Source organism: Bombina bombina, chromosome 1 (assembly GCF_027579735.1).
Source record: "Bombina bombina isolate aBomBom1 chromosome 1, aBomBom1.pri, whole genome shotgun sequence".
Classification (NCBI taxonomy): Eukaryota; Metazoa; Chordata; class Amphibia; order Anura; family Bombinatoridae; genus Bombina; species Bombina bombina.
In genome coordinates, this window is record NC_069499.1 from 1,048,152,246 (window position 1) to 1,048,174,858 (window position 22,613).

Here is a 22,613-nt window from a genome sequence, read left to right on the forward strand (position 1 = left end):
CTCCATCCTCAACCCGAAAAGGCCCCACAAGCTCATCTTTGATGATACCAGCCCAAACCAGTACTCCACCTCCACCTTGCTGGCGTCTGAGTCGGACTGGAGCTCTCTGCCCTTTACCAATCCAGCCACGGGCCCATCCATCTGGCCCATCAAGACTCACTCTCATTTCATCAGTCCATAAAACCTTAGAAAAATCAGTCTTGGGATATTTCTTGGCCCAGTCTTGACGTTTCAGCTTGTGTGTCTTGTTCAGTGGTGGTCGTCTTTCAGCCTTTCTTATCTTGGCCATGTCTCTGAGTATTGCACACCTTGTGATTTTGGGCACTCCAGTGATGTTGCAGCTCTGAAATATGGCCAAACTGGTGGCAAGTGGCATCTTGGCAGCTGCACGCTTGACTTTTCTCAGTTCATGGGCAGTTATTTTGCGCCTTGGTTTTTCCACACGCTTCTTGCGACCCTGTTAACTATTTTGAATGAAACGCTTGATTTTTCGATGATCACGCTTCAGAAGCTTTGCAATTTTAAGAGTGCTGCATCCCTCTGCAAGATATCTCACTATTTTTTACTTTTCTGAGCCTTTCAAGTCCTTCTTTTGACCCATTTTGCCAAAGGAAAGGAAGTTGCCTAATAATTATGCACACCTGATATAGGGTGTTGATGTCATTAGACCACACCCCTTCTCATTACAGAGATGCACATCACCTAATATGCTTAATTGGTAGTAGGCTTTCGAGCCTATACAGCTTGGAGTAAGACAACATGCATAAAGAGGATGATGTGGTCAAAATACTCATTTGCCCAATAATTTTGCACTCCCTGTATAGAGTAAAATCGCTTCTGTCACTTGATGGGTCACATCACCTCTACAATATAATTTGATATCTGTAAAATGGCATTTAATTAACTTGCTAGACACTTATCCCCTTCCATCAGCCTTCTGCAGCCTTCCATTTCCTAACCCTGGTATCAGATTAGAGTACAGTGCTCTATAGAGTTGATACCAAGATACCTCTTTCCTGCTGTTTTGTTTTATGAAGCGGTCTTCAAATAAAATAAGTACATTTGTTTTAAATTGGATACTTCCAAGTAATCTTAGAGATCTGTAATACTGCACTTTTTTACATAAAAATGAGGAGATCTGGTGTAGAATTATAGGCAGTTCATAAAAATAGAAGACTAAAGAAGATTTACTAATGAATGTTATACAGGACCAGTTAAAAATACTCTTCTGGATTTACCATATCAGTTATATTTGTTTTTTCCTTTTTTGCCAGTTTTTCCTAATCGCAAGTATTGGTTGTTTGCTTTATTGTTGTTAAGTGCTTTAGCTTAATGTAGCAGCCATGGAGCCTGCATCTCCACATAGTTCTCATTTTTAATGCCCCACTAAAACGGCTCTCAAACAAACATGTTTTATTTATCTGTAGAATTATCCCCAGCTATTTTAAAGTGCTTTTCTTCTATCAACTGGCCATGTACATTCAAGCACTCAAACACATTAGTCATATCAGTTTGTTATGTGTCCTACTGCAGTTTTCAGTTGGATAGTTTAAAACGCAATTATTTATGCCTAAATGAATTGTTTTCTGTAATATTTCAGTGAGCCGGTTCTACGTCTCCACTCTGTATTGTATTTCATGGAGGTTTCACCAAGTATTTATGTATTTATGCTCCATTTCTGTTCCATTTCTAAAACACGTTGCAGATGGAACTGCGCACACCTGTAAAATGGACAGTTTTAAGTGAGGTCTGTTCTACTCTATTTATAGAGCACTTTTATAGTAATGCTTGCTGTTATTACTGTGGATGTGAGCTTGTTATGGACCTTTTTTTATTTTGATCCTCTGTTTTCTTTTAGAAAGAAGAAACCTGATCAGGTGAGTCCATATCACTCATTACCGGCTCATCATCACTTTTTTCTTCTTTGATCACTGATCTCGTTAGTACTTATTTTTTGTTATTAACGCCAATTAGACAGCACATTGTGAACCTTGAGTTCATTTCCCCCTACATATATCTTCTCTGTTGTTGTTTTATTTTCTAGCTTTCTACCCTATTGTCCCACTCCCCCTTCTGCTATACCGACTTACTCTACTCCATCTTTATACAGCCGGCAAAAGCCAACACCTATCCATGTCCTGTGTGTAATCGTGTTTATAACATGCAAAAGAGACTGACACAGCACATGAAGACACACAGCACAGAAAAACCGCACATGTGCGACAAGGTAATCTGAACATGAAGTGACTGCACAAGTGCTCTCCACTGTTTCTGCTCATGATTGTTATGTATGCTTAGGTTTGTAAGATTAAGCCTAATTGTCCCCTGTTGTTTCTGACCAGTGTGGCAAAGCCTTCAAGAAACGGTACACCTTTAAAATGCATCTTCTAACGCACCTACAGAGTGTGGGCAATAGCAGGTAATGCATCTATACATCACTAACCATCCTCTCCGCACATGCTCTGATACCTATATGTGCATCACTTCATTATAACATTAAACACACACTGATAACCCAGTTATCTTGCTGCAAAGACACGCACATATGCATTATAATATAGTAACTTTACAGCATTTCATATTGTAAAAGCAAAACAATAAATGCTGATGTATTGGGAATTCTGAGGTAGTACTTCAAGTCAAAATTATACTTTCATCATTCAGATAGAGCACACCATTTTAAACAACTTTCCAATTCACTTTGATTATCTAAATGTGCACAATCTTTTTATATGCACACTTTCTGAGGCACCAGCTCCTACTCAGCATGTGCAAGATTCACAGAATATATGTATATGCATTTTATGATTGGCTGATGGCTGTCACATGATGTATTAGGAACGAAAATATAACTGACATTTTCAGAAAAAAATCTACTACTCATTGAAATTCAAACAAATGGCTTTTGCATTTTCTCTTTGATTCAGAGAGTGTACAATTTAAAAAAACATTCCAATTTACTTTTGTTACCAAACTGACATTTTTTTTCTTTTGGCATCCTTTGGAGAAACTTCTCTTTATGAGACCACTTCTACTTAGGCTTAGGAGCGTACACATGTCTTGAGCACTGTATATATAACATTGTTCCAAACACAGCTTCCATATCATGCTGAAGACATATGCGCACCCCTGGAGCTAATGTTTCCAATAACGAGACCAAGAGAAAGATGTAAATTAGAAGAAAGTTGTATTGTATTTTAAAAAAAAATAATTAAATTATACACTCTAGATCAGTGATTTTCAACCTTTTTTTTGCCGTGGCACACTTTTTTACATTAAAAAATCCTGCGGCACACCACCTTCCCAAAATTTTACACATTCACACATTGTAGCCTAATACAGCATATATATATATATATATATATATATATATATATATATATATATATATATATACACACACACTCTACTGTGCTGTCATGCCATGCCTCCTACAAACTAAGTGTTGCGTGCTGCTTCGTGTAGAACCAGCACTAGGCACGTGTTGTGGTGGGTGGGGGTTCCTTCCAAGTGTGAATATGGGTCGGGGAGGCGAGCTGCCATTGCGCAGTTACCCTCAGTCATCATCTCACTCAAAATAAAAAAATGGCCCAGAATAAAAAACAAGCAAAATTTTAAACTTATGTCACACTGTTGTCAGTCTGCCGTGGCACACCTGAGGATCTCTCATGGCACACTGGTTGAAAAACACTGCTCTAGATCAAGGTTCTTCAAACAATTGTGCCTTTGACAGAAAACAACTTGCCTGCAGAATATATTGGCCGGACAATGCCTAAAATGGATTGTCCATCCATAAAGTACCAGGCAGTCCTCTGAAAGACTAACATGGCTAGCCAAGACAATCACGTCAACCTTCTATAAATAGATTAACATTCATTGCATGAAAATACGTTTTACAATAAACAGTTCTGTTATTGTGTTAAGTCACTATAGATTGCCAGAAGTGGCCTGGATGAAATGTATCAGATAAGAAACACCTTTCTCTTACCTTTAAAATTGTCCACTATCCTCAACTTCTGGAATTATATATATTTATAGGCGTGGAGCCTTTCTCTCTATGAGGCTATGATGGTTGATTGGTTGCTGAAACAAAAGGGAGAGTGCTAGAGCACACACAAGATGAACTCATAATCAGATCTACTGGAACATCTGATACAGATCGGATAAACTTTGTGACTACATTTGATACTGCCCATGGGACGCTGGATATCTCAATGAGAAGACGCTGAGAACTGGTTAAAGTGGAGAAGTCCCTACCATTCCAGCACATAGAACCCCTGAGAATGGCATACCGTAGAGCATGTAACTTAAAGGGACACTGAACCCAAATGTTTTTGTTTGTGATTCAGATAAAGCATGCAATTTTAAGCAACTTTCTAATTTACTCCTATTATCAATTTTTCTTCATTCTCTTGGTATCTGTATTTGAAAAAGAAGGCATCTAAACTTTTTTTGGTCCTGAACTCTGAACAGCCCTTTTTTATTGGTGGATGAATTTATCCACCAAACAGCAAGAACAACCCAGGTTGTTCACCAAAAATGGTTCGGCATCTAAACTTACATGGGTTCAGTGTCCCTTTGAGACATTTTGGTGGAGTCTGATCCTGTGAAATGCTATCGTAAAACAACATGGCTACAGTCAAGCAAGAAAGGCTGCCACCAATGCGGCAACTGCGTTACATGCAATAGCATGTTGAAAGGCTCCTCGTTTCAGCACCCACATTAAAATAAAAGGTATAAGATCAACCATAGTATGACATGCACAAGTGACCATGTCATTTATATTCTCATTTGCCCGTGTTCCCTATTTTATGTGGGTAAAACGGTTACAGCCTTTAGAGGTCGCATGGCCAACCACAGGTGTGCTATCAGGGAAGCCATTGACAAAGGCAACTCTGAGCAACCTGTAGCAAGGCATTTTTGCAAAAAGAAGCACAACATCTCAAGTTTTAAAACCACGCTAATAGACCACATACCCCCAATGTCTAGGGGAGGAAACAGGGCCAATGCATTATTGAGAAGGGAAACAAATTGGATATACACTCTTGACACTATGGTACCGAGAGGTCTCAATACCCATCTGGATTTCAGTCCTTTCTACCACTAACCTCTGAAGAGCAAAGATGGGACTGCTAACTCATATTTCCTGAAGATGGAATGAATGTGCCCATTAGGATATCGTCTGGAATATATGATGTTGTATCGTAATTCCTTTTGGGATTAGTCGATGGATGATTCTACCCATGCGCACATTGGGCTAAGTATTATTGATTAATTGTTTGTAATATTAGGATATATAAGGTGGGTTATGGTATACATGTTTTGTCCTGTTATAACCATTTGACAAAGGGACCAGACCGGTACCCGAAACGTCATGAGCTTTTAATGGTGGAATAAAAGTTTTTTCTTATTGACAAAGTCCATTGAGTGCTTTCTATATGTTGGGGATATATATATATATATATATATATGTATATTAAATATAAAAGATAAGTTTGTTATTGAAATACATTTCTAAAAAGTGTTTTAAAGGGACATGGTATATGTCAGAGTGTTTGACTAGGAAGGACTCAAAGGTGTGTGTGTTTATAGATAGATACATAGATATTAGGGTGACCAGGCGTCCTGTTTTTAAAAGGAGTGTTTAACACACTGTGCCTTTGTCCCAGAACTGTTTGAAGGGCACTATAGCCGTTAGCAGCTCTGTAGCCGGAGAACTACAGTTCCCAGCATGCTGCAGTAGTGGAGACGTGTAGAAGGAGGCAGGAGAATTCTGCATTACTTTTTCTTGGTGTCTGATTGGGAGTGAGGACGGGAAGCTTGGGAGGAAAGAGAGAGTTTATTTGCAGAGAGAGAGAGTTGAAAAGCGGATACAGGGCTGAGAGAGAGAGAGATGAACAGCAGAGAGATTACTCTGAGTGGGAAATGTTACAACCAAAACCTAATCTAATAATTCATCCTTTTCATTTTGAGTATGTTGCATGTCGTTGAGTATAAGTATATTTTCTCCTCATATCTGGACACAATATATTTATATCACTCGAGCGTTAACTGCTCTAGAAGTAAGCTTTTTTTACTCATCAGGTTGCATTCGTTTTATGAGATTATAAATTGAAAGTAAACTCTTTTCACTCGCTGGCTAACATGACTAGTGCAAAAAGACGAACTTAGAATATTGCGTGCGCATTCATGTATTCCCCATAGAAGTCAATGGAGAAAAAAAATAGGAGAAAAAAACCCTACTCACGCGCAAACCAGAATGCATGTTCTCATGTGCGCTAACCCGACATGAAAATATGTGAAGAACATTGGCATGTGAAATATTCTTAACTGAATATGTTTTATTTATTCATAAATACATATTTCTACATATATCTGATGGTATTTTGGTACAATATATATATCTATATATATATATATATATATATATATATATAAACACAGAAAGAGTTTTATATACACTCTCAGACTGGACTGGGTACACATCCCATGACACTGCAACATGCTCAGCCCTGGGTTCTATAGTACTCTTAGTAAGCTGTGCTGTCCCCAGAATCATAAGCAGTTAACCCCAGACAAGTCCCATAGGGAAAATTACAAAATAAATTAATACAACACAAAGAGAAAGTCCAACAAGCTCTCAGCTAAGATTAAAAGCAAAACTGAAAGAGTTAGTTACCGCATCAGGTTTTGGAAGAGACCTTGACGTGGTACCTGGGCTTGTCCCATTTGGCCAGATACGGTAACTAACTCTTCCAGTTTTGTTAAAGCTCTTTGCCTGCCTGAAATCTCATATATTTCAGCCCTTATAACTTTTGTGTGCAATATTTTTTTTATTAGATTGTGTTATGAGTGTAAATGTACTTTGTAATGTGTTTTTATTGTGTTTTGTGCAACTTTTTGTTTCACGAAACAGTTAACCAAAGCGCTAAGGACACAGTAATCATATTCTCAAGTGATCACATTTACTTTCAACTCGTAATACCAGCTGTAAGCCAGACGTGCACAAACGTTTGTGCTCCACTCGTAATCTGGCCCTAAATCAGCAGGGTCATTTTTTTGTGAGCCTTCAGCTTGTGTTTCATTTGTGGACAGTTCTTGGATTCTGCCCCCTTAAGTATGTCATTAGCTTTTTAATTTGTTTCATTATGAAGTTCAATGGATTCCATTAAAGTAAAGAGGCTGTTAAATTCTTCCTTAATGAGATTCCTTCTCCTTCCTTTATAATTAGTTTCTTTTATTTTATTTTAAAAGTTTGTTGTTTACTTTATTATAAATAGTTTTAAGCTGCTGCTTAAAACAGGACTGAAGCCAGATGAGGAAAAACAAACAGCCCTATTTGCTAGAGTTTTTTTTTTACCTCTTTTATCTTTATCTCCAGGAAATACAAAAATAAACAAGAAACCAAAATAATGTTTAAACTGTTTTAAAATGCTGCTCAGAGCAAATTCACTCGAATAGGGCTAAAAATAACTAAAGAAACAAAGATGTTGCAATAATCAGCAAATTTAATTTTCTCAACTAAAAATTGCAAATGAAACCATTATTATTCTTATTTTCCTGGGAAGGATTTAAAAAAAATAAAACTCTTATTGTTCATTGTACAGTGAATAAACCTCTATGCTTTTATCGTTATTTTGCCACATTGTTGACCTACTTTTAATGGCAGCATTTCAAAATAAAAATGTTGGCAGGATCAATATTTGCCATGAATAGTTGGGTCTAGATGTTTTGGTATTTTTTTCTTGCACTGTTTTGTAATGCATCTGTATAAACAGCAAAAGAAAATATTAGCATATTCTATTTTTTTTTTCTTTTAAGCAAGTTCACAGATGGGTAAATTTGTGTGATTATATTTATTTTAATACAAATTCAGCAACTTTTACAGTAAGAAAATGCAGTGTTTTACAAAGTGGAAAGCACAATTAATAGGCTGACACAAAGACATATGAATCTCAGTCGAATACTTAGTCCACACATACCCCAGTTAACCCCACTCACGACTCACTAAATCTATGTTTCTTTCATGTAATTAGCAAGAGTCCATGAGCTAGTGACATATGGGATATACATTCCTACCAGGAGGGGCAAAGTTTCCCAAACCTCAAAATGCCTATAAATACACCCCTCACCACACCCACAATTCAGTTTTACAAACTTTGCCTCCTATGGAGGTGGTGAAGTAAGTTTGTGCTAGATTCTACGTTGATATGCGCTCCGCAGCAAGTTGGAGCCCGGTTTTCCTCTCAGCGTGCAGTGAATGTCAGAGGGATGTGAGGAGAGTATTGCCTATTTGAATGCAGTGATCTCCTTCTACGGGGTCTATTTCATAGGTTCTCTGTTATCGGTCGTAGAGATTCATCTCTTACCTCCCTTTTCAGATCGACGATATACTCTTATTTATATACCATTACCTCTGCTGATTTTCGTTTCAGTACTGGTTTGGCTTTCTACAAACGTGTAGATGAGTGTCCTGGGGTAAGTAAAACTTATTTTCTGTGACACTCTAAGCTATGGTTGGGCACTTTATTTATAAAGTTCTAAATATATGTATTCAAACATTTATTTGCCTTGACTCAGAATGTTCAACATTCCTTATTTTCAGACAGTCAGTTTCATATTTGGGATAATGCGTTTGAATCAATCATTTTTTCTTACCTTAAAAATTTGACTTTTTTTCCCTGTGGGCTGTTAGGCTCGCGGGGGCTGAAAATGCTTCATTTTATTGCGTCATTCTTGGCGCAGACTTTTTTGGCGCAAAAAATCTTTTCTGTTTCCGGCGTCATACGTGTTGTCGGAAGTTGCGTCATTTTTTGACGTCCTTTTGCGCCAAAAATGTCGGCGTTCCGGATGTGGGCGTCGCTTTTGTCTCCACATTATTTCAGTCTGATTTTTTCTTTGCTTCTGGTTACTAGAAGCTTGTTTATTGGCATTTTTTTCCCATTCCTGAAACTGTCATTTAAGGAATTTGATCAATTTTGCTTTATATGTTGTTTTTTCTCTTACATATTGCAAGATGTCTCACGTTGCATCTGAGTCAGAAGATACTTCAGGAAAATCGCTGTCTAGTGCTGGAACTACCAAAGCTAAGTGTATCTGCTGTAAACTTTTGGTAGCTATTCCTCCGGCTGTTGTTTGTATTAATTGTCATGACAAACTTGTTAAAGCAGATAATATTTCCTTTAGTAATGTACCATTGCCTGTTGCAGTTCCCTCAACATCTAAGGTGCAGAATGTTCCTGATAACATAAGAGATTTTGTTTCTGAATCCATCAAGAAGGCTATGTCTGTTATTTCTCCTTCTAGTACACATAAAAAATCTTTTAAAACTTCTCTCTCTACAGATGAATTTTTAAATGAACATCATCATTCTGATTCTGATGACTCTTCTGGTTCAGAGGATTCTGTCTCAGAGATTGATGCTGATAAATCTTCATATTTATTTAAAATGGAATTTATTCGTTCTTTACTTAAAGAAGTACTAATTGCTTTAGAAATAGAGGATTCTGGTCCTCTTGATACTAATTCTAAACGTTTAGATAAGGTGTTTAAATCTCCTGTGGTTATTCCAGAAGTTTTTCCTGTTCCTAATGCTATTTCTGAAGTAATTTCCAGAGAATGGGATAAATTGGGTAATTCATTTACTCCTTCTAAACGTTTTAAGCAATTATATCCTGTGCCGTCTGACAGATTAGAATTTTGGGACAAAATCCCTAAAGTTGATGGGGCTATTTCTACCCTTGCTAAACGTACTACTATTCCTACGTCAGATGGTACTTCGTTTAAAGATCCTTTAGATAGGAAAATTGAATCCTTTCTAAGAAAAGCTTATCTGTGTTCAGGTAATCTTCTTAGACCTGCTATATCTTTGGCTGATGTTGCTGCAGCTTCAACTTTTTGGTTGGAGACTTTAGTGCAACAAGTAACAGATCATGATTCTCATAATATTATTATTCTTCTTCAGCATGCTAATAATTTTATCTGTGATGCCATTTTTGATATTATCAGAGTTGATGTCAGGTTTATGTCTCTAGCTATTTTAGCTAGAAGAGCTTTATGGCTTAAAACTTGGAATGCTGATATGGCTTCTAAATCAACTCTACTTTCCATTTCTTTCCAGGGTAACAAATTATTTGGTTCTCAGTTGGATTCCATTATCTCAACTGTTACTGGTGGGAAAGGAACTTTTTTACCACAGGATAAAAAAATCTAAGGGTAAAAACAGGGCTAATAATCGTTTTCGTTCCTTTCGTTTCAACAAAGAACAAAAGCCTGATCCTTCATCCTCAGGAGCAGTTTCAGTTTGGAAACCATCTCCAGTCTGGAATAAATCCAAGCCTTCTAGAAAGGCAAAGCCTGCTTCTAAGTCCACATGAAGGTGCGGCCCTCATTCCAGCTCAGCTGGTAGGGGGCAGGTTACGTTTTTTCAAAGAAATTTGGATCACTTCTGTTCACTTTTCAGGGTTTCCAGATAGATTCAGTGTCCATGACTCTGTCTTTAACAGACAAGAGACGTCTAAAATTGATTTCAGCTTGTCGAAACCTTCAGTCACAATCATTCCCTTCGGTAGCCTTATGCATGGAAATTCTAGGTCTTATGACTGCTGCATCGGACGCGATCCCCTTTGCTCGTTTTCACATGCGACCTCTTCAGCTCTGTATGCTGAATCAATGGTGCAGGGATTACACAAAGATATCTCAATTAATATCTTTAAAACCGATTGTACGACACTCTCTAACGTGGTGGACAGATCACCATCGTTTAATTCAGGGGGCTTCTTTTGTGCTTCCGACCTGGACTGTAATTTCAACAGATGCAAGTCTCACAGGTTGGGGAGCTGTGTGGGGATCTCTGACGGCACAAGGAGTTTGGGAATCTCAGGAGGTGAGATTACCGATCAATATTTTGGAACTCCGTGCAATTTTCAGAGCTCTTCAGTCTTGGCCTCTTCTGAAGAGAGAATCGTTCATTTGTTTTCAGACAGACAATGTCACAACTGTGGCATACATCAATCATCAAGGAGGGACTCACAGTCCTCTGGCTATGAAAGAAGTATCTCGAATTCTGGTTTGGGCGGAATCCAGCTCCCGTCTAATCTCTGCGGTTCATATCCCAGGTATAGACAATTGGGAAGCGGATTATCTCAGTCGCCAAACGTTACATCCGGGCGAATGGTCTCTTCACCCAGAGGTATTTCTTCAGATTGTTCAAATGTGGGGACTTCCAGAAATAGATCTGATGGCCTCTCATCTAAACAAGAAACTTCCCAGGTATCTGTCCAGATCCAGGGATCCTCAAGCGGAAGCAGTGGATGCATTGTCACTTCCTTGGAAGTATCATCCTGCCTATATCTTTCCGCCTCTAGTTCTTCTTCCAAGAGTAATCTCCAAGATTCTGAAGGAATGCTCGTTTGTTCTGCTGGTAGCTCCGGCATGGCCTCACAGGTTTTGGTATGCGGATCTTGTCCGGATGGCCTCTTGCCATCCGTGGACTCTTCCGCTAAGACCAGACCTTCTGTCGCAAGGTCCTTTTTTCCATCAGGATCTCAAATCCTTAAATTTAAAGGTATGGAGATTGAACGCTTGATTCTTAGTCAAAGAGGTTTCTCTGACTCAGTGATTAATACTATGTTACAGGCTCGTAAATCTGTATCCAGAGAGATATATTATAGAGTCTGGAAGACTTATATTTCTTGGTGTCTTTCTCATCATTTTTCTTGGCATTCTTTTAGAATTCCAAGAATTTTACAGTTTCTTCAGGATGGTTTAGATAAAGGTTTGTCCGCAAGTTCCTTGAAAGGACAAATCTCTGCTCTTTCTGTTCTTTTTCACAGAAAGATTGCTAATCTTCCTGATATTCATTGTTTTGTACAAGCTTTGGTTCGTATAAAACCTGTCATTAAGTCAATTTCTCCTCCTTGGAGTTTGAATTTGGTTCTAGGGGCTCTTCAAGCTCCTCCGTTTGAACCTATGCATTCATTGGACATTAAATTACTTTCTTGGAAAGTTTTGTTCCTTTTGGCAATCTCTTCTGCCAGAAGAGTTTCTGAATTATCTGCTCTTTCTTGTGAGTCTCCTTTTCTGATTTTTCATCAGGATAAGGCAGTGTTGCGAACTTCTTTTGAATTTTTACCTAAAGTTGTGAATTCCAACAACATTAGTAGAGAAATTGTGGTTCCTTCATTATGTCCTAATCCTAAGAATTCTAAGGAGAAATTGTTACATTCTTTGGATGTTGTTAGAGCTTTGAAATATTATGTTGAAGCTACTAAGTCTTTCCGAAAGACTTCTAGTTTATTTGTTATCTTTTCCGGTTCTAGAAAAGGCCAGAAAGCTTCTGCCATTTCTTTGGCATCTTGGTTGAAATCTTTAATTCATCTTGCCTATGTTGAGTCGGGTAAAACTCCGCCTCAAAGGATTACAGCTCATTCTACTAGGTCAGTTTCTACTTCCTGGGCGTTTAGGAATGGAGCTTCGATTGTTCAGATTTGCAAAGCAGCAACTTGGTCCTCTTTGCATACTTTTACTAAATTCTACCATTTTGATGTATTTTCTTCTTCTGAAGCAGTTTTTGGTAGAAAAGTACTTCAGGCAGCGGTTTCAGTTTGAATCTTCTGCTTATGTTTTTCATTAAACTTTATTTTGGGTGTGGATTATTTTCAGCAGGAATTGGCTGTCTTTATTTTATCCCTCCCTCTCTAGTGACTCTTGCGTGGAAAGATCCACATCTTGGGTAATCATTATCCCATACGTCACTAGCTCATGGACTCTTGCTAATTACATGAAAGAAAACATAATTTATGTAAGAACTTACCTGATAAATTCATTTCTTTCATATTAGCAAGAGTCCATGAGGCCCACCCTTTTTTGTGGTGGTTATGATTTTTGTATAAAGCACAATTATTCCAATTCCTTATTTTATATGCTTTCGCACTTTTTTATCACCCCACTTCTTGGCTATTCGTTAAACTGAATTGTGGGTGTGGTGAGGGGTGTATTTATAGGCATTTTGAGGTTTGGGAAACTTTGCCCCTCCTGGTAGGAATGTATATCCCATACGTCACTAGCTCATGGACTCTTGCTAATATGAAAGAAATGAATTTATCAGGTAAGTTCTTACATAAATTATGTTATCTCAGATGTTCAAATTGATTCTCCTAATTAAATTCTTACACATTAAAGGGAAATTTTAGTAGCACAACCCAGCTGTGTGATTACTTCGGCTTATTGCCCTACTGCCCATGTCCACTGGAGACCAGCAGTTCTCTGTGGCTCCCACACAGTACTTTAACTATTACTACTTAACCATTTTACAGGCGTTAAACACATACGCCTAGATTATGGGTTTTGCGCTATAGAGAGTGTGAAACGAACGCAACAAAAGTTGTGTTATTTCACCCCTCATATCGCTGCCATTACAAGTTACTGAAAAGCCTCCTTGTGCGTGCGATATGGTGGCGTTAAGCTCCATACCGCACAAAAGCCAAGAGCTGCTTTGTGCACGCTTTCCCCCATAGATCATCAATGGGGAGAGAGTGTTAGAAAAAAAAAACTAACACCTAAAGCGCGGAATGAAAAGCTCCGTAACACAACCCCATTGATGTCTATGGGGAAAAAAAAAGTTACGTTTAAACCTAACACCCTAACATAAACCCCAAGCCTAAAAACCCCTAGTTTAATGCTTTCGACATCGCCGACACCGAAATAGTTATTAACCCCTAATCTGCCACCCCCAACATCGGCAACACCGAAATAAAGTTATTAACCCCTAATCTGCCGCTCCCGACATCGCCGCCACTTATAAAAGTTACTAGCCCTTATTCCACTGCTCCCCGACAATGCCGCCACTATAATAAATGTATTAACCCCTTAACCTCTGACCTCCCAATAGTTAAACCCACTACCCAACCAACCCCCCCCCCCTCCAAAAAAAACCTAGCTCTAACAAAAACCTAAGCTACCCATTGCCCTGAAAAGGGCATTTGTATGGGCATTGAATAGCCAATAGATTTTCATTAGCTCTCATCCTATTGGCTGATTTGAATTTCAAGAATCAAATCAGCCAATAGGAATGCAAGAGACACCATTTTGAAAATTCTCCCTTGCACTGAAGATCCAGTGTACCAAGGTGATGGGTCCGCGCCACCTGGATGAAAATTTCTCGCCACCTGGATGAGGACGGTTGTCCGGACTTCAGAAACTGTGAGTGGATCTTCGAGGGTTAGTGTTAGGTTTTTTTTTTTTAAATCTTTTTGGGTGGGTTTTTAGATTAGGGTTTTGGGCTTTAGGTAAAAGAGCTGAATTCCCTTTTCAGGGCAATGTAAAAGTGCTGAATGCCCTTTTAAGGACAATGCCCATACAAATGCCCTTTTCAGGGCAATGGGTAGCTTAGGTTCTTTTTAGTTAGTTAGGTTTTTTATTTTCAGGGGTTGGTTGGGTGGTGGGTTTTACTGTTGGGGGGTCTTTGTATTTTTTCCAGGTTAAAGAGCTGATTTCTTTAGGGCAATGCCCTACAAAAGGCCCATTTAAGGGATATTGGTAGTTTATTGTAGGCTATGGAGTTTTTTTTTATTTTGAGGGGGCTTTTTTTATTTTTATAGGGCTATTAGGTTGGGTGTAATTGTTTTTATTTTTGATCATTTCGTTTGTTATTTTTCATAATTTAGTGATTGTTATTTTTTGTAATTTAGTATTTTTTTTGTAATTTTAGACTTACATTTTTTTAGTAGTGTTAGTTTTTTTAATGTGTAATTTACTTTTTTAAATTGGTAGTTATTTTAATTTTAGTATAATAGTTTAGTATAATAGTTATGTTAGGTTAATTGTTAGTTTAAACTTAGTTTTTTTTTAATTTCACAGGTAATTTTTTTTTATTTTAAGTTAGGGGGTGATAGGTTTAGGGGTTAATAGTTTAATTTATTAGTTGCGATGTGGAGGGGGGCTGGCAGTTTAGGGTTTAATAGGTTTATTTAGTAGTGGGGATGTGGGGGCTGGCGGTTTAGGGGTTAATAGGTTTAGTTAGTGGCGGCGGAATAGAGGTTAATAACTTTATTATAGTGGCGGGTATGTGGGCGGGCTGCAGATTATGGGTTAATACTTTTTAAATAGTGTTTGCGATGCGGGGGGGTGGCGGTTTATGGGTTACTAGGTAGTTTATTGGTGGTAGTATACTTTGTAACAGTTTAGTTATGAGTTTTACGAAACATTTTTGTTACATAAAATCCATGACTACTGGCGGTATGGATCGTGTTGGTATAGGCTGTAACGCAAGCTTTTTAGCCTCAACGCACAACCTGTAATGCCGGCGCTATGGAAATCACACACAAAAAAGTCATTTTTTTGAGTGCGGGATTGACGTTGTGTTACAGGCTAAAATGCTTGCGGTATAGCTATACCGACATGACTCGTAATGGCTGCGTTCCTGTTTTTATGCTAAAATTGCCATTTTTCAGTGGTAAAACCGTAATGCACAACTCGTAATCTAGGTGATAGACTTGCAGGGTCAGTAGTACTAAAATTAAATTGTCTAACAAATTGTATCATGTCATTTTTGCACTATAATTAATGGGACATTAAACACAATGTCTATGATGCACGTTTATAAGACTGAGGCTCACTGATAAGTACAAGTGATACAGCTTTATTGGTAGATACCACACAACCATAAAAACAGAAGATTTCATTATGTTGGAGACGCAACATTTAAAAAAAATGACTTTAGTGTTCCTTTAATTCTCAGACATACAGATACTGACACTTTTGCCACATCTACATAACCGCTCTCAATCACAATGAAGGATAAATACTCACTATGTGCATTCCATGCAGGTACAAATGCGAGTTCTGTGATCATACATGCGAGGACCGAAAACAGCTTCTGAATCACCAGTTTACTCACATGAATGATAAACCGTTCAAATGTGATCAATGCAAGTACACCACATTCCGACAGGACTTCTTGTTGGCCCATCAAGCCATCAAGCATACAGGTTAGCTCAGCACAAGAAAAAACACTTGTGTGCACGTGAACTAGCAGCTGGATATATGTCTCTAACATTCTACTAATTTTTAAACACAATTAAATCTCAGTTTTAAACAATATTTATAAATAGTTGTGAATAGTTTTGTGAATGCAAATTAAAGTGGAAAATCAAATACAATACAAATAAAGTCCCGTTAAAGTCCAAAACCAGATGAAATATTGAGAAAAATAAATCTTTCTGTGTAGACAATAGGAATCTGGTTAAGACAAGGGTGACTATAGATGAACAATAGAAATAAAGAAAATGGCGCTCAAATGTAGTAATCAAAGCATTGTATAAACTCTTCAGAGAAGAATCTCACTCATGTGAGTCGTCACCACAGCAGGTGTGAACATGCCTTCTGGGATAGTTTGTAGTTCCCCAGCTAGCCGTATTACTCAGGAAAATCTGATATATAGATAAATCAGAGTTTATTAGGTTTAACAGTCTCTTTCAATGTATATGTGACAATTGACTGCCTATAAGGAAAGGCTTGACGAGACATCAATTGTACCAAAAGGTGTCAAATTTTCACCAATAATCGTAAGCCACCACAATTCATCTAAAAAGGCTAAGCACATACACGTAGACATTGGGGATGGGCGAATGTTTCTAAAAATTCAAAATTGAAAAAGAAAATGTTGATACATTCGTTAAATCAAATAAAATTTTGAATGTTTATATAACATTCTAACTTTCTATTTTCAAATTTTCGTTTTCAAATTTTTCAATAACATTCAAAAATATTTGTTTGAATAATAGAATGTTTAGCTATGTATTTTATATCACATTCAATTTAGAAATGTAATATTAGAGTTTGAATGTGACACTCAAATTTGAATGTAACATTCAAATTGAAAATAGTATATTTGAATGTCACATTCAAATGTAGCAAATTCAAAATATTATTCTAGTCTACAACTGTGTTGTATAAATGTAATATTCAAATTTGAATGCTACATTTGAATTTGAATGTAGCATTCAAATTCGAAATAGTATTTCTAGTCTAATACTGTGTTGTATAAATGTAATATTCGAATTCAAAATAGTATTACTAGTCTACAACTGTGTTGTATAAATGTACTATTCAAATTTGAATGTCACATTCGAATCGAATGTAGCATTCGAACTTGAAATAGTATTTCTAGTCTAGTCTACAACTGTGTTTTATAAAAGTAATACTCGAATTTGAATGTCACATTCAAAAACTGTAAATAACATTCGATAATAGAATTTTTATGAATATTCGTTCTTCTCAACATTCGATTATGTAAATCAAATTTCTACAATAACATTTGTTCTAACATTCGAAACCAAATATAAACACATTTGCCCATCCCTAGTAGACATGCAAGAGTAAAAAACTGTTTTAATAGGCAACATGTTTTACAGTTCAACACTTTCTTCATCAGATGTCTGAAGAAACAGAAACACTTTTATTGATAATGTTCCTTGTGGCTCAGTTTATTTGACCATTTCACTATCTACAGTATGTCTCACAAACAGTTCTACATTTTGCATCAAGGTATTTTTTATTGAGAGATCAAGCCCTAGAGAAAATATTGCCTGTGACCAAGTATTTCAGAGGTTTGAGAAACTAGCACTTACATTTTCCATGAATTTCAAAATTAAACTTTTAGAATTCAGCACACAATAAAAAAATTAAAAAAAAACTTTTCAAATTTACTTCTTTAAAATGTATCTCTTCTCTCCTTTGATGAAAGCTTCATCTGAGAACATATTGAGATATGCTCAGGAGCAGGAGAGCAGTGATGTATTCAAGTCTTTTACTCCAAGTCTCAAGTCAAGTCTCTACCTTCAAGTCCTTGAAAGATACTTTCAAGTCAAGTCTGGGAGCCATTAAGGGACATGATGAACCCAATATTTTTCTTTCTTTATTCAGATATAGAATACAATTTTACTAAATTTCTTTACATACTTATGAGTTTACGTCTCGAGTTAGTTAAATCCAGAGAGAATTAAATCTGGATTTCTGAAGCACTCCATAATATTTTAGTGAATCTGCTTCAGACGATAGCATGACAGTCTTCTAAGCAGTGAGATCATCTCACTGAGATGGAAGTTGTTTGCTAGAAATGTACGAGTCGACTCATTACGTCATTTATTGCAAGACGAGTCATTGACTTGAGTCTACATCACTGCATTAGAGTGTCTTGGACACTATATCTGTAACATGTAGACATTGCTGCTATATAGTGTTCAAGACACATGCACTCTCCTGAGCTTACCTCAGTATACAATCATGGAAATGAGCTCCATTTTCAACAAAGGATATCAAGAGAGAGTTTTTTTTTTTTTTTTTTAAATGTGCACTAAGCCATGAATGTTTAATGTTGTCTCCGATATTCCTTTTAGTTCATTGGCCTTCTCTAATACCTTTCTACTATGTCATTTTTGAGAAGTGGTGCACTCTTACCATGAGTTGTATGTCTGTGCCTTCAAAATGGAAAAAATAAAAAATCCTATTTAGTAAGTAGGTAGTGTGTTTACTCTACCTCCAAAAATGCTTAATTGTACAACTGCTATTTATCAATACACTTGGCTCTGCCCGAAATGTAACTATTTTATTACAGGATATGATATATTTAGAAAAGAAGGAAGCATTATTTTAAAATACTTCTTGCACATTGCATAAACATTTTCAAAATAAATTAATGTTTGAAACTCATTAGTCCAAGTAGAATATGTTATGTTCACTATTAGACTATGTAGGAAATGTATCTCTCATAAAACCTTATTTCTATTTTAATGGATATTGTAGGGTTATTTTATTGTAGAAATCATTGTGCATTTGTATTCTAAGGTGGAAAACCATTTGCTTGTGATTATTGCCACTTCACCACGAAACACAAGAAGAATCTGCGCCTCCATATACAATGCCGCCATGCAGATATTTATGAAGAGTGGATTCAGCGCCACCCCGAGGAGCCTCCCTGCCGCCGCCGACCCTTCTCTCTGCAACAGATTGAGGAACTAAAACAGCAACATGGACAGCTGGAGAGCCAGACTAATCTATCAGAGGAAGTACAGGTCAGGACACGTGGGGTTTTCAAGAGAGTAGATAACAGAGAGAGGGTTCATTTGTTGTTGTTTCTTTGTAACATATTGCCATGTATTTATTTTCTGTAACCTCACAGGATATTTCTGCTCAGGACCCTACTGGGGACCTTACTTATATGATGCAGCAAACTACTCAAAATCCTGGAGAACAACAATCTCGGAATCCTCTTGGAGCAGCTACAGTCATATATGAGCAAGGTGAGGCTACGTGGGACTCCAGGATACAGCAGCATCTTATGTTGATAGTTCCTTCTGCATATAACTGTGTATAGAGGGAGGCAGAGCTAAATGTGTAGCATCTTCTTAGGAGGATACATCATTCCTCAGTTTGGAGATGAAACGTTGGTACCTCTACTACTCATGCTAAAATAGTATATCTAGTTTTATTTCTCACTACAGAGATATTTGATGATCTATTGTTATAAATATATATTTCTCTTGTTAAGTGTATCCAGTCCACGGATCATCCATTACTTGTGGGATATTCTCCTTCCCAACAGGAAGTTGCAAGAGGATCACCCACAGCAGAGCTGCTACATAGCTCCTCCCCTCACTGCCTTATCCAGTCATTCTCTTGCAACTCTCAACAAAGATGGACGTAGTAAGAGGAGAGTGGTGTATTATAGTTAGTTTTTTAACTTCAATCAAAAGTTTGTTATTTTTAAATGGTACCGGAGTGTACTGTTTATCTCAGGCAGTATTTAGAAGAAGAATCTGCCTGCATTTTCTATGATCTTAGCAGAAGTAACTAAGATCCATAGCTGTTCTCACATATTCTGAGGAGTGAGGTAACTTCAGAGGGGAATGGCGTGCAGGTTTTCCTGCAATAAGGTATGTGCAGTTAATATTTTTTCTAGGGATGGAATTTGCTAGAAAATGCTGCTGATACCGGATTAATGTAAGTAAAGCCTTAAATGCAGTGATAGCGACTGGTATCAGGCTTATTAATAGAGATACATACTCTTATAAAAGTGTAATATAAAATGTTTGCTGGCATGTTTAATCGTTTTTATATATGTTTGGTGAGAAAACTTATTGGGGCCTAGTTTTTTTCCACATGGCTGGTTTGATTTTTGCCTAGAAACAGAGGCTTTCCACTGTTGCAATATGAGTGGGAAGGGCCTATTTTAGTGCTTTTCTGTGCAGCTAAAAATACTGACAGAGACATTCAGCTTCCCTCTGCATGATACAGGACATCTCTGAAGGGCTCAAAAGGCTTCAAAGTCGTGTTTGAGGAGGGTAACAATCACAGTAGACTGTGGCAGTTGTTGTGACTGTGTTTAAAAAAAACAAAAAACGTTTTTGTCATTTATTATTCTGTTTTTGTTATTAAGGGGTTAATCATCCATTTGCAAGTGGGTGCAATGCTCTGCTGACTTGTTACATACACTGTAAAAATTTTGTTAGTGTAACTGCCTTTTTTCACTGTTATTTCAAATTTTGTCAAAATTTGTTTCTCTTAAAGGCACAGTAACGTTTTTTATATTGCTTATTAACTTGCTTTAAAGTGTTTTCCAAACATGCTAGTCTCATTGCTAGTCTGTACAAACATGTCTGAAACAGAGGATACTTGTTCATTATGTTTAAAAGCCATGGTGGAGCCCCATAGGAGAATGTGTACTAAATATATTGATTTCACCTTAAACAGTAAAGATCAGTCTTTATCTATAAAAGAATTGTCACCAGAGGGGTCTGTCGAGGGGGAAGTTATGCCGACTAACTCTCCCCACGTGTCGGACCCTTCGCCTCCCGCTCAAGGGACGCACGCTAATATGGCGCCAAGTACATCAGGGACGCCCATAGCGATTACTTTGCAGGACATAGCTGCAATCATGAATAATACCCTGTCAGAGGTATTATCCAGATTGCCTGAATTGAGAGGCAAGCGCGATAGCTCTGGGGTTAGACGAGATACAGAGCGCGTAGATGCTGTAAGAGCCATGTCTGATACTGCGTCACAATATGCAGAACCTGAGGACGGAGAGCTTCAGACTGTGGGTGACGTCTCTGAATCGGGGAGAACTGATTCAGAGATTTCTAATTTTAAATTTAAGCTTGAGAACCTCCGTGTATTGCTTGGGGAGGTATTAGCTGCTCTGAATGACTGTGACACAATTGCAGTGCCAGAGAAATTGTGTAGGCTGGATAAATACTATGCAGTGCCGGTGAGTACTGATGTTTTTCCAATACCTAAAAGGCTTACAGAAATTATTAGTAAGGAGTGGGATAGGCCCGGTGTGCCCTTTTCCCCACCTCCTATATTTAGAAAAATGTTTCCAATAGATGCCACTACACGGGACTTATGGCAGACTGTCCCTAAGGTGGAGGGAGCAGTTTCTACTTTAGCAAAGCGTACCACTATCCCGGTTGAGGACAGTTGTGCTTTTTCAGATCCAATGGATAAAAAATTAGAGGGTTACCTTAAGAAAATGTTTATTCAACAAGGTTTTATTTTACAGCCCCTTGCATGCATTGCGCCTGTCACTGCTGCGGCGGCATTCTGGTTTGAGGCCCTGGAAGAGGCCATCCATACAGCTCCATTGACTGAAATTGTTGACAAGCTTAGAACTCTTAAGCTAGCTTACTCATTTGTTTCTGATGCCATTGTTCATTTGACTAAACTAACGGCTAAGAATTCCGGATTCGCCATCCAGGCGCGTAGGGCGCTATGGCTCAAATCCTGGTCAGCTGATGTAACTTCAAAGTCTAAATTACTCAACATTCCTTTCAAGGAGCAGACCTTATTCGGGCCTGGTTTGAAAGAAATTATTGCTGACATTACTGGAGGTAAGGGTCATACCCTTCCTCAGGACAGGGCCAAATCAAAGGCCAAACAGTCTAATTTTCGTGCCTTTCGAAATTTCAAGGCAGGTGCAGCATCAACTTCCTCTGCTTCAAAACAAGAGGGAACTCAATCCAAGCAGGCCTGGAAACCTAACCAGTCCTGGAACAAGGGCAAGCAGGCCAGAAAGCCTGCTGCTGCCTCTAAGACAGCATGAAGGAGCGGCCCCCTATCCGACAACGGATCTAGTAGGGGGCAGACTCTCTCTCTTCGCCCAGGCGTGGGCAAGAGATGTTCAGGATCCCTGGGCGTTGGAGATCATATCTCAGGGATATCTTCTGGACTTCAAAGCTTCTCCTCCACAAGGGAGATTTCACCTTTCAAGATTATCTGCAAACCAGATAAAGAAAGAGGCATTCCTAAGCTGCGTACAAGATCTCCTTGTAATGGGAGTGATCCATCCAGTTCCGTGGATGGAACAAGGACAGGGGTTTTATTCAAATCTGTTTGTGGTTCCCAAAAAAGAGGGAACGTTCAGACCAATTTTGGATTTAAAGATCCTAAACAAATTCCTCAGAGTTCCGTCATTCAAGATGGAAACTATTCGAACCATTTTACCCATGATCCAAGAGGGTCAGTACATGACCACAGTGGACTTAAAGGATGCCTACCTTCACATTCCGATTCACAAGAATCATCATCAGTTCCTGAGGTTTGCCTTTCTAGAC

At 37.9% G+C, this 22,613-nt stretch overlaps 1 protein-coding gene across 1 annotated transcript in view; it reads left to right on the forward strand.

Annotated features, from left to right (window-relative positions):
- Positions 1-22,613, forward strand: part of ZNF335 (zinc finger protein 335) — a 168,661-nt gene that overhangs the window by 98,505 nt on the left and 47,543 nt on the right. Inside the window, exons 11-16 of the mRNA XM_053688670.1 lie at positions 1,859-1,877; positions 2,111-2,227; positions 2,343-2,419; positions 15,829-15,989; positions 18,847-19,073; positions 19,181-19,301. Of these exons, the coding sequence (XP_053544645.1) occupies positions 1,859-1,877; positions 2,111-2,227; positions 2,343-2,419; positions 15,829-15,989; positions 18,847-19,073; positions 19,181-19,301 (722 nt within the window). The remainder of the gene's footprint in view (positions 1-1,858; positions 1,878-2,110; positions 2,228-2,342; positions 2,420-15,828; positions 15,990-18,846; positions 19,074-19,180; positions 19,302-22,613) is intronic.